The sequence below is a fragment of the Meriones unguiculatus genome, chromosome 4 (assembly GCF_030254825.1).
Source record: "Meriones unguiculatus strain TT.TT164.6M chromosome 4, Bangor_MerUng_6.1, whole genome shotgun sequence".
NCBI classification, from domain to species: Eukaryota; Metazoa; Chordata; class Mammalia; order Rodentia; family Muridae; genus Meriones; species Meriones unguiculatus.
In genome coordinates, this window is record NC_083352.1 from 106,676,940 (window position 1) to 106,688,936 (window position 11,997).

At 49.5% G+C, this 11,997-nt stretch overlaps 1 protein-coding gene across 1 annotated transcript in view; it reads left to right on the top strand.

Annotated features, from left to right (window-relative positions):
- The window catches only part of Ctcfl (CCCTC-binding factor like), a 21,859-nt gene extending 10,691 nt beyond the window's left edge, over positions 1-11,168 (top strand). The window contains exons 8-10 of the mRNA XM_021657019.2: positions 2,686-2,868; positions 8,666-8,786; positions 9,346-11,168. Coding sequence (XP_021512694.1) covers positions 2,686-2,868; positions 8,666-8,786; positions 9,346-9,494 — 453 coding nt within the window. The 3' untranslated portion in view covers positions 9,495-11,168. The remainder of the gene's footprint in view (positions 1-2,685; positions 2,869-8,665; positions 8,787-9,345) is intronic.
- The last annotated feature ends 829 nt before the right edge of the window (positions 11,169-11,997 follow it).

The following is an 11,997-nucleotide window of genomic DNA, read 5'->3' on the forward strand; positions in this document are numbered from 1 at the left end:
TATGGGGGCTGGAGAGATGGTTCGGCTGTTAAGAGCAGTTGTTGCTGCTCTTGCAAAGGACCTGAGTTTGATTCCCAGAAGCCATGTGGCGGTTCACAACTATCATAACTCAAGGTCCATAACTTAGTTCCAGGGGATCTGACCCCCTCTTCTGACCTCTCTGGTTACCAGGTCCACACATGTAAGGAAGCAAAACACTCAAGTATGTTAAAATACAGTAATAACTAAGCATCAATTTTAAAAAGAACGGAAAGAAAGAAGCTAAAGGCGGGGGAGCTGGCTTGGCAGTTAAGCGTGATTGCTGCTCTGTCATGAGGGCTGGAGTTTGAACCCCAGCACCCATGCTGAGCAGCAGACAGCCAGCTATAACTACAGCTGCAGGGGATCCAATGTCTCTTCAGAGCTCTGCGGGCTTATGCACATACAGACACACACATAAAGAGAAGGAAAAGAGACCTCCTCCCGCTAATAACCTTCAGAGAGTTGGGCTTGACCCAGCAGCCAGCTCAGGGTAACTGCAGTGGCCACAGGCTGTCGGCTGGAGCTGCCGAGGGGTCTGAGGTCCTCGCCACACAAGCCAGGCCACCATCAAAGTGATGCAAGCGTAGTCCGCTCCTTCCCTGTGTGGACGGCTGATGTCAGAGCAGTGCTGTGTCTTTGCCCCAACTGCGGCAGTGACGCCCTGAAAGACTCGCGCTGGCCATGGATGTGAATTGCCTGCCCAGAAGCCAGAACACAGGGCATGAAGGGGCCCTGAAGGGGCCGTGAGATAGCTCAGCAACTGAGTGCTGCCTTGGCCAGTGAGGTCTTCCAGCAAGCTCCACAAAGATGTCCTCTGTCTCCACACATGCACCGCCCCACACACCAAACACACCCCAAACACACCCACACCCACACACACACAATGATAAATGATCTTAAATGCCCTCAGTGAATCTGTCAAGGTTGTCACCTTGGGAAATCTTGAGCCAACAGTTTCTAATGTCCTGTGGGAGAGGTGGGAGAGATGGACGCTGTAAACAGTACCTCGCCTGCCTTCTGCAGCCTGGGCAGTGGGATATTTGGATTGGCGGCCAGTTTCCCACGGCCGTCACTTTCCTTTGACCAAGTACTTGGCAGACAGACTCTGCATGCAGTGATAAGCACTCAGGGACGGGGACATTCTCTCGACAAACGGGTGGCACAATGAGAAATTAAGGGAGTCACACTCCCACTGATAAAAACGTCACCTTTCGGAAGAAAATTGAGAGTTCAGATTTTTGAAACTTTGCCATCACTGCTGAACTTTACAGCTCTCGGGTCCTTGGAGACCTTTCCCATAGGATCTGGCCATCTCTAGCAAGCAGGCTTTCGTTTGCCTGCGGGAGGAACGGCCAGAGCTCAGCACTGGGCGTCCTCTTCGCTGCTTTCCACCCCATACTTTGAGACTGTCTGGCAGATCTGGGAGCTCCATGAGTAGGTTAGCCAGACAGACAGCCCCAGGAACCTGACTGCCTCCTCCTAGAGCTGAGGTTGCAGGCACATGCCACCACACCTAGCTCTTACAGGGGTGCTGGGGATCCAAGCTGGAGATTCTTTTTTTTTTATTCCCATTTTATTTGTTAATATGTTTTGTGTATATGGGTATCACATCTGCAATGCAGTCTGTCTGCTTACCAGAAGAGGGCATCAGATCCCATGGGACATGCGATCTTGGAGTGTTTGTGAACTGCCCTGTGGTTGCTGGGAATTGAACTCAGGATCTCTGGAAGAGCAGCCAGTGCTCTTGACCACTGAACTATCTCTCCAGGCCCCAAATTCTTACTCTAGCACAGGAAGCATTTTACCCACTGAGCCAACTCCCCAGTTTCCTCCCGTTCTTTTTTTTTAACAGTGTGTCAGCATTCCTGGGTTCTCCATATACTTAACAAACACCCCACAAATCAGAGAGAAAGAGAGTCAGGCTTCTCCTGGGTTCCCTGAAGAGGGTTTTCAGACTCCAAAGAAAAAGCAGGGGGCAATTAACTCTTAGTTTCAGCCCCAAACACCCCAGCCCACACTGTAACATTAGGATGCAGTGTTATTTTGAAATATGCTGATTTTCTTTGAACTTTTCAGAAATGTTTGTCAGTTCCTCACTTCGGGTTTCTCGCAGTAAACAGTGCTATGTCTCACGCCCATATGCAAAAGCACTTTGGAGTGTGTGGTGATCTCGCTGCGCCTTGTTGCCTCACCAGTGGACAGCAGAGACGGGATCTCACTGTCCTTCAGAGTGTAGGCTGAATCGGGGCTGGAGAGATGATCAGTGGCTATAGAGGACCAGAGTTTGATTCCCAGCACCTACATAAGGCAACTCACAATTGCCCATTACTCTAGCTCCAGGGGATCAGACACCTTCTTCCAACTTCCTCTGTTAGCCCCGCCCAGGTGTACGCGCGCGCGCGCGCACACACACACATAAATAAAAATAAAATAAACCTTCAAAGTGTGGACCGTAGAGGATTTTTGTTTTGCTTTTGGTCTCTTGTAACCTAGGCTGACTTAGAACTCCACACACAACCAAGGATGACCCTGACCCCCTGGCACGCAGCATGCTCTGGTTTTTAGGAGGGCCACACTACTCTTGAGGGAGGAAAGTCTGGTAACGGTGGACAGTTCTGAGGAACCCTTCTACCCTGTGCCAGCTGTGTCCCTGCTTTCCCTCAGGAGCGGAGCTTGACAGCGCACATGCGCACACACACGGGAGAGAAGCCCTTCGCCTGCCTTGTCTGCAACAAGCACTTCCGGCAGAAGCAGCTGCTCACTGTGCACCTGAGGAAGTACCATGATCCAAGCTTCATCCCCGACATGCACCTGTGCCTCAAGTGTGGCAAAGGCTTTTCCCGCTGGGTAAGTATCCCGCTGCCTCAACAACTACCACAGCCTCAAACAGCGACCACCTCCTCTGAGGAAGGTTCCCCCAGTCTTCGGAGTCAGAAAACTCAAGCACTTTATAAACACTATCCCGTACACACAGCTTCGGGGGATCGAACCGGGACCAGGTACATGCTCTCCACTGAGCCCCCTATTTATTTAATCTTATTATTTTGAGGCCAACTCTAGCTAAATTGTCTGCTCTGGCCTTGAACTTGTGCTCCTCCTGGATTAGACTCCTGAGAAGCTGGGAAGGCAGGTCTGGCCCACTAGGCCAGGCTCAGATCCTGTCGCTCGTGTTCTTTGGTGGGTATGAAATTGCCCCATGGTTACTCACTACTGTTATTTCTGTTTCTAACCTTTCTCATTTTGGTAAAACTGCTGGTCCAGGAGGCCCAGCTCTCGGGGGCTCTGAGGTAAATTGTCCACATACTATGTTGAAAACAGTTTGGGGAAACCTCTGACTCCTGACAGAACTTAGTTTTCTGTTTTCATTTTTTAGACAGGATAGCACTATATAGCCCTGGCTAGTCTGGAACTTGCTGTGTAGACCCGGCTGGCCTCAAACACCTAGAGATCCATCTGCCTCTGCCTCCTGAGTGCAGGGATTAAAGGTTTGTGGGCCACGGGCTGGGGCAGGACCTAGTTTTTAAAGTGTGCCAGTTGATAATTGTCCTGTGAACAGGCGTCTTCATGGAGCGATTTCCATTCTCAGGCGTTTCCAGGGTGTAAAATCAAGCAGCGTTCCACATTCGTTTTATATTCTGTCAGTTGGTGTATTCATCTTCCATTTTCACATAACAAATTACTTCAAAATGTCAGGCCTTAACAAACTTGTACCACATCATGGAGTACGTGAGTCTGGAATTGGGGATCAGCGTGGCAGGCTGGTTCTGGCTGTTAAAAATGAAAGCGCAGCTGGGTACTTGAATCCAATTTCCATTTTCGGTTAAGAGAAGGGTCTCCAGTGGGGCCTTGAGGGGGTCGAAGGAGTGGGTTTTGGATGGGAACTTTATTAGAAGAGATATCAACACCGTGGACAGACAGACAGCAGCACAGCGGGGCTCTGAGAAAAAGACGGGGCCCCCTTCTTACAGGTGTGAGAGGAAGGGGGAGTTGTCAGCAGGAGCCTGTGGCCAGGTTTCTCTAATGTGGACAGGAGCACATGGACCTGAGGTGTCCCCACCCACTGATGGCCTTTTGGTGTCAGGCTCTCTAGGGTATCTGTCCCAGTGGCAATAGGGAGCAGGGTGAGGGCGAGGATGAAGGCCTGTAGATGGGCACCTTAAGCAACTGCCTCCTCTGGGATCTGGCATTCTTCCCTGAGTCCCGGCACCAGGGGCCTGTCAGAGTCACGGGTTTCCCCTCCAGCAGGATGCTGGTGAGTGGCAGGGACGGCAGGCGAGTGCACTCTGGTTTATCCCAAGCTTCAATTTAAAACTATTCACAGATTTCGGCTTGCTAGCACACACATCTGGATCACCGGCCAGCAACATGACTCCCTTTCCAGTGGTGACCCAAATCTGACCCAGGTGGCATCTCCGATGCTCCCTCTATGTCCAGCTCAGGGATGTGTCACATGCCACTGTCTCTGTGTACAGAAGAGCCTATGTGTGCTGCATTTATCATCCTTGTCCTGCTGCTCTTCGAAGGCTGGCACGTCTGAATTCATGTGCATTAACTCAGCCTGTATACCAAGGGTTCTTAGCTCTAATCTTTATGCATGGCAGGCAGGTCAGTTGCTTCTCCCTACACTGCAGGGGTGGGGGGGAGCAGCTTATCTCCGATGCTCAGGGGGTCCTGACCCCAACACCTCCACAACTGAACACAAGCTTTATTTTGTACATAACTATGCAGACCCGGTCACCCGCACATTTTCTCTGTAAATAGAATAAATGCTCCCAGCTTCTCAGGCAGGTTCCCCACAGACATGGATAGACCACTTATGAATGAATATATTGGGGAAAAAAATAATCTCAGTGAGCCCACACACGCGCCAAGAGGAAAACATGAGCAAAGTTAAAGTTGGCAAGGAAGTTTCTTTTTGTAAAAAGGATGTGCCAGAACTCAAACTGGACTCATGGGCATGCTCAGCCAAAATGGCCTCGTCTTTTATTCCTGACATTCATGGTAAGTGCTTCTCACCCCATTGGTGGTAGATGTAGCCTGAGTGCCGTATTCAATGAGCCTCCAGCTGGAAGGAGCCAGCTGGTTGCTGCCCCGATTCTATGATGACAGTTAGGGTTACCTCTTCTACGGACCTATCTAAAAGACCCCAACAGTGCCTCAGTAGTTTCACTTGTATAACATCCAGGATGGAGTGGAAAGGAAGTCCTGACTGATGCCTGGAAAGAGACGAGGGAGAAGAGAGGGCAAAGGTCATTAGCATTATAAGTAGTGGGCCCAGGAGAAGTCAAACTAGAGGCTAATTATTAAATGTCTAAGATTGCTTCTCATCTTTGTTGGGTTCTTCATTTTTCTTTGGCCCAGAAGCTGGTCACAGGCTTTCAGGCTCTTTGATGGCTCTTGGAATGTCTAGAATCACTCACTGTGAGATCCCGCCTTTGGCTTCTTGCTAAGGAGAGAAGTGAAATCTCACCAGTAGTAAATTTGGGTTAAGACAATAGTGGGCCTGTCTCTCTCGGCTGTGGGGAGGTGCTGCCATGAGCCACGGTGTAAAGTAGGGTTTCGGGATGGCATTTTTCTTATCAAGGAAAAAAATCGTTAGTGAGAAATCGTTGCCTAAGCAGCACCATGGCTGGATCCGAGCCTGACGTCTAGGGAGTTGGCTAACAGGTCTGTCAGGGAGGCAGAGCAGTCATTTTAGCTTCAGTTAGGCTTTTCTTACAGGTGTTTAAGGTCTACATGGAGCTGGGAACACAACGGTGGCCAGAACTAATCTCTTCCTTTTCATTAAGGCCAAGTGAGGCTTTGTCCTTGGGTGTGCTTAGGGGTCACTTGGGTCTGAGGAGAAAAGAGCTTTTGGCTCCTCCAGCCCCCCTTGTTTACAGTCATCCATCCTGTGAGGATGAGTCAGAGGCCCCCAAGTCTCCCATTCCCATGGTCCGTATTTAGGTATCTGAGAAGGTGAAAAACAAAGAGGGAAGAAGTGGGAGGAGTAGGGCCTGTGACCGAATGCCTGTGGTGCGGAGATGGATACCCAGGAATTCCAGATGTTTTTATGGATGCTGCCATTTTGGTTCACGCCGTGAGGTGGGTTAACTAAGATGTCAGTGAAGTCACATGGTCGCCATGATCTTGATGTTGTCCAAGATGGTGGCCAAGTCTCATGGCTGTGTCTATCTTGATGAGGTCACCAGCCAAGACAGTGACAGAGAAACTGGTGTGCTCAGCCCATGATAGAGTTAGTCCATCCGTCACTGGGGCACGAGTCTCCGTGGGAGCCATTGCCTGTTTGCGTGTTGCTTTGCTTGTCAACTGGACACAAGCTAGAGTTATCTAGGAGGATGAGGTGCCATTAAGAAAACGCGTCCATCTGATTGCCTGTAGGCAAGTCTGGAGGCCATTTTCTTAATGACTGATGTCAAAGGGCTAAGCAGGCAGTGTTATGTGTAAGAAATCAGGCTGAGCAAGCCATGGGGAGCAAGCCAGCGAGCAGCACTCCTCCATGGCCTCTGTATCAGTTCCGGGCTCCAGGTTCCTGCCCTGTGTGAGTTCCTGCCCTGACTTCCCTCAGGGATGCTATGTCACCTGAGAGTTGTAACCCTTTCCTCCCCGAGTTGCTTCTGGTCATGGTGTTTATCCCATCAATAGAAACGCTGAAACGGGAACCAAGTAAGATCAGAATGGGTGTAAGAGGAGGAAGTACATGAAGCCCAGGCATTATAGGCCACTAAAGCAAAATAAAATAAAACACAAGCAATCTAGCAAAGGAAGTTATTCCACGCTCTCACAGCAAGAAACGGGGTTCCGTATGTTTTAGCACAGTTGTAACTGAATGCCAGGGGTGTTCTCTGGGCCTTGGTTTAATCTCCCTCCAGCTCCCAGACACAAGCTGGTACCTGGAACCCGTGATGAAGTGGAGAGAACAGGAAGTTTGCCCCAGAGCCCATAGTGGCCCTGTGATTTGGGGGAGCACACGGAGAATCTGGGAAAGAGACGTGACCTTGGCGTGGGCTGGATCAGATGGGCCTGTGAATACCAAACGGTGCCCTCTCCACCAGGCATCAGAGGGGAGAGCTGCCCCCTGTCTGGGGGATCTGCTTCCTCAGAGCCTTGTTTAACCTACTTGTTTCCTGTCCTGGATTCACGAGCGTTTATCTGTCAGTTTCAACCACACACAGAGAGTTCTTGAATCTCGGCCTCAGGTAATGGAGGTCTCTTGTATTCTGCTTCTGATTTCCTCTTCCATCTTCAGCTGATTCCCCCAGTGCTGCAGCCCTCTGTTAGGTGCTTTTTAGCCAAAGCCACCAAGGAGCTACATGGAGCTGGGGACCTGACTCCTCATTCACCCTTACAACCTCCAGGGTTACCCAACCACCCAGGAGTACATTGCCACTCTTTGCACTTCCTACCTGGGTTTTGTGAGCAAGAACTTCTTGGTCACCGGTGGGATTTGGGGGGGGGGGGGTCCTCCCTGTGCTGCTGAGAAACTTTCTTTCCTGAGATCATTATCAAAAGAGTGTTGTTTACCTGAAAGGCCAGGGGCCATCAGTGTGGGAGTGAGGTGCACCTCCCCCAGTGCAGGGGATCTAGGCCCTCTCCCGAGTAAGTCCCAAATGAGCCCCCAAATTGTTTTCCATGTGATGCAAAGGAACACATCAACGGGAAGTAGCCTGGCAAGACAGGTTTGCTTCATAAAGAGGGTACACCAGATCCCAAGCTGTGTCTGCAAGCACTCCCAGCCAGCACGGGCTTTTCCACCTATCTTGTTTACAGCTTCCTTCCCCCGCTGGGATTACAGGCATGAGCCACCACAGCCAGCCTTGCTCTCTGAGCTCCAGTGTGGTGCGAACATACGCTGCCTGTGTTCTGAACTCAGGTTTCCAGGGAGCAGCCAGGTGACAGGCCTCTGCAGGATGGCGGGCCTAGAAATCGGTGGTGCCTCTCGCTTAGCGTCAGCCCTCACTTCCCTGAGTAGGAGCATCACGGAAAGAGGGATTCACTCTTCTCTTTGCCAGCTCTTATTTTACTAATGAAAACATGCTAGCTTATTGCTAGATCTACCATTTGGGGCCCCTGGAGAGACACGCTCAGCACTGAAGAGCATGTTGTAACCTTGTAACCTAACTTCGGCTCCCAGCACCTATATCAGGTGGCTCACAGCCACCTGCTACTCCAGCTCCAGGGAATTTTATGCCCCCTCTGGCCTCCAGAGACACTTTTACCCATACATGTGTGTGTGTGCGCGCGCACACACACACACACACACACACACACAAGCATGCACTTTAAAGGTCATTTTGGTTTGGGTTTGTTTTTCAGTTTCAGCCCCAAATCTAAAAGGTGCACATTGCCGCCTGTCTTCCTGAAGCCCACTTTAAATATATATGTATATATATATATATGTAATCATTGACATATTTTGTGGCGTGTCAGTGGGTGGAGCTTGCCGCACGCAGCACACGTGCAAAGCTCAGAGCATGACCTCCATCTTGTGGGTCCCCAGGCTCCAACTCAGGCCAGCAGGCTTAGTGACAAGTGCCTCTCTACCTATTGAGTTGCCTCAGGGGTCCACCAAAGCTTGTCTTTGGGTCACACACTGCACACGAGGACAATGAAGTTCACTGGTGGCCCGTGTCATCTTCCACAGAGTAACCTGCAGAGACACAGGAAGAAGTGTGACCCGGAGCACGAGAAGTTGGCCACCTCCAAAACAGGAAGACCCGTGCAGCGGCCCCAGGCAGTGGAGAGAGGAGCAGGATGGGACAATGGTATGTCCTCTCTAGCCACTTTGGTTTAATCTGGTAGTGTTCCCCCTCCACCCTGCCCTGTTGTTAGCCCCAGCCCTCAGAGAATCAGTGAGGGTGGAAACAGGTCACTGGGAGACTTGACAGCCTTCCTCAGCTGGCTGTGTGGTAGCCACACCTCTGCGAGGTCACTCACACTCACCCCTCAAACTGAGGTCGCCAGGCTTGGGCTTAGCAGTAAATACCTGCTGAGCCATTTCCTGGGTGATGTCTGGTGACATTTTTGCTTGCCACGTCTGAAGAGAAGTATACCACAAGCGTCTCATGCATGAGCAGCTGCTGGTCTCCTACAGTAGTACCTGCTGTGTTTACACAAAGGAGTCCTTGTCCCCACTGCCACGACCGAGGAGTCCTGCCTAGAAGCCACAGACCGAAAGCCAGTGTTGGAGGGTCGGGTTGTTTCTGGCATGCCCGCTGTTGGGTTCCAACCACAGCGGTTGTTTTCAATGTATACTTTCTGATTCCCCAATCTGGATGTCTTGGATTTCTCTCACATTTTCTCTCTCTGTATCTTTCCCCCAAGATGCTGCTGCCCAGGAAAGCACCATCTCGAGGGAGGCGCAGTGCCCTGAGGAGCCAGCTCTGGGCCACCGAGACAAAAATGAAGCCGAGAACGAGAGCCTGGACAAAGGCCTGACCTGCGAGATGATCTTTAACATGATGGATAAGTGACTGGCTGCTCTGTGCTGTGCTGCGGCCTCTGGGGGAAGAAGTTAGTCAGAAATGAGTTCCCAGCCGTAGCCATCCCGAGTTCCCCGAGTTTGAGATAGTGTGTAGAAATGTTTGAAGGAAAAAAAAAAACCTGCAGCTTTTTCCTAAAGCCTAGAGTCAGAGCTTGGAATGAAGGGCACACCTGAGCCCCGTGGGCTCATTCTCTGGGCACTGGCAGGGTGGCCCACAATGAGCCAGGGACAGTTTTTAGGTAATACTTACTCCCACAGGAGCTCAGAACTATTAACGCCTTAGCGGTTAGAGCAAGGAGTCTTTTGAGTTGTGTCCACCCTTGACATTTCTGATATTACGATTTTAAACACTGAAATGAATTATATCCTTTATATATATATATATATATATATATATATATATATATACCGATTAATTTTTCCATGACATTTAAAGCGACCGTGATGCTTTTAATGAATTCTAAATTAAACCCAAGGATTTTAATGTTATGAAAAGTTGGAATAGTAGAAAACCGAGAATAGCTCATTTAACTAGAAAAAAAAATAATATAATAGATTTTACTTTGACATAGAGCAAGGCTCACTTTTAGTTTTTGCTCCTCCTACTTTTGTAGAGCTGTGGGTTGAACCCAGGGCCTGGCACAAGCTGGGCAAATGCTCCATCACCAAGCTACACCTCCAGCCCCGACACAACTTTCTTTCTTTTTTTTTTTTAATATTAAGTTGTCCAGGGTAGACTTGAACTCAGCCACACTTTGAACTGTCCATCCCCCTGTCCCAGTCTTCCAAGTAGCCGGAATGACTAGCCTTTGCCAACAGGCCAGGCTTGTGTTGTCTTTTAATCATATTCTTTGCCAGCTATGAAACTGCCCTGGTATTGTCCCTAGCATTATTGTTGTTCCTTAGCCAGGTGTGATGGTTCACACCTGTCTTGACCACAACACAGAAGGCAAAGACAGGAGGATGGGAATTCAAGGTCATCCTCAGCTACATATCAAACTCTGGGCCAGCCTGGGCTCCATGAGACTATCTCTCAAAAAAAAAACAAAAACAAAAAAAACACATATATTTATATGATTTCTTAGTATTTAAGTTTGTAATCCTTTTGTTTTCCTGAAGGTATTTTATTTACATTTTAAAAAAAGATTGGCTATGAGAAGAAACCTGAAAGTCTGATAATGAAATGTGTATTTGTGAAGAATTCGAGGGCTTGTTTTATTAATTCTCATTAGTTAGGGAGAATATCCTTAAACCCTTGTTCCGACCTCCAGTGTCTGGAGCATCTCTGTGCAGCTGAGGTTAGCCAGGGCCTGTCTACAGGAGCCAGGGTCCCTGTCTTCGCTCAGTGAACCTCTGCTGTGGACCCCTACACCGCCATGTCTCCAGTCACCCATAGGCCCCAAGCTAAAATTCTTAAAATGTCCATCTGTTTAAAACATCCCACGAGTGAGGCCGCTGAGGTGTGGACACAGGAGCAGCCCCCAGCAGAAGGGACACCGTGCTCTCTCCCTGCCAAGAATGAACTCCATTTATATGTGACATGTAACAGGATTTACACCGTGCTCTGTCATACGCTGTTATTGTGACTTGATTTTCATATTTTTGACTGTTGGGAAGAATTTTGTCATTATTCAATAAAATGAAATGATTTTTCTTAAAACGATCTCTGTTGTGGAAAGATGGCAGTCTTCTTTATTTTTGTTGTACTAGAGATTAACCCCGGGGCCTCAGGCATGCTGCACAAGGCTCTCTCGACCACTGAGCACACCACAACCGTCTTCATCCGTTCTCTTTTGAGAAAGTTGCCCAGACTGGCCTTGACCTCGCCCCCTTGAGTGTCTGGGGTTACATCTACACCAGAAAACCAGCTAATAATGGTCTTTAAAAGGTTGTGGGGAGCTGGCTCAGCAGTTGAGAGTCCACGCCACTCATGCAAAAAGCCTGAATTAGGTCCCCAGCATGCATGTTGGGCAGCTAACAACCACCTGTATCTCCGACCCCAGGGGACCTGACACCCTCTTCTGGCTTCTTCAGGCACTGAACTGCGTGCGCAGACTGCACATACAGACACACACAGAAATATGGTTTAACTTATTATGTTGTTATCATTATTGTTATTATTAGTTTTTCAAGATAGGTTACTATTGGCTGTGGCTGGCCAAGGAACTCTATAGACCAGGCTGGTCTCAGACTCAGAGATCCACCTGCCTCCACCTCCCGAGTGCTGGGACTAAAGGCTTGCACGACCGCGCCCAGCTAGTTTAAAAATGTTTTGGTTTTGTTTTTAATGTCTTGCTGGGCCAGTGAGATGGCTCAGTGAGTAAGGCACCTGGCACCAAGCCTGATGACCTGAGTGCAAGCCCCAGGACCGACATGGTGGAAGAGGATAATCAGCTTCTGTTAAGTTGCCCTCTGACTTATGGTGGTGTGCCATGTACGCACGCGCACACGCACGCACGCGCGCACACACACACACACACACACACACTCAT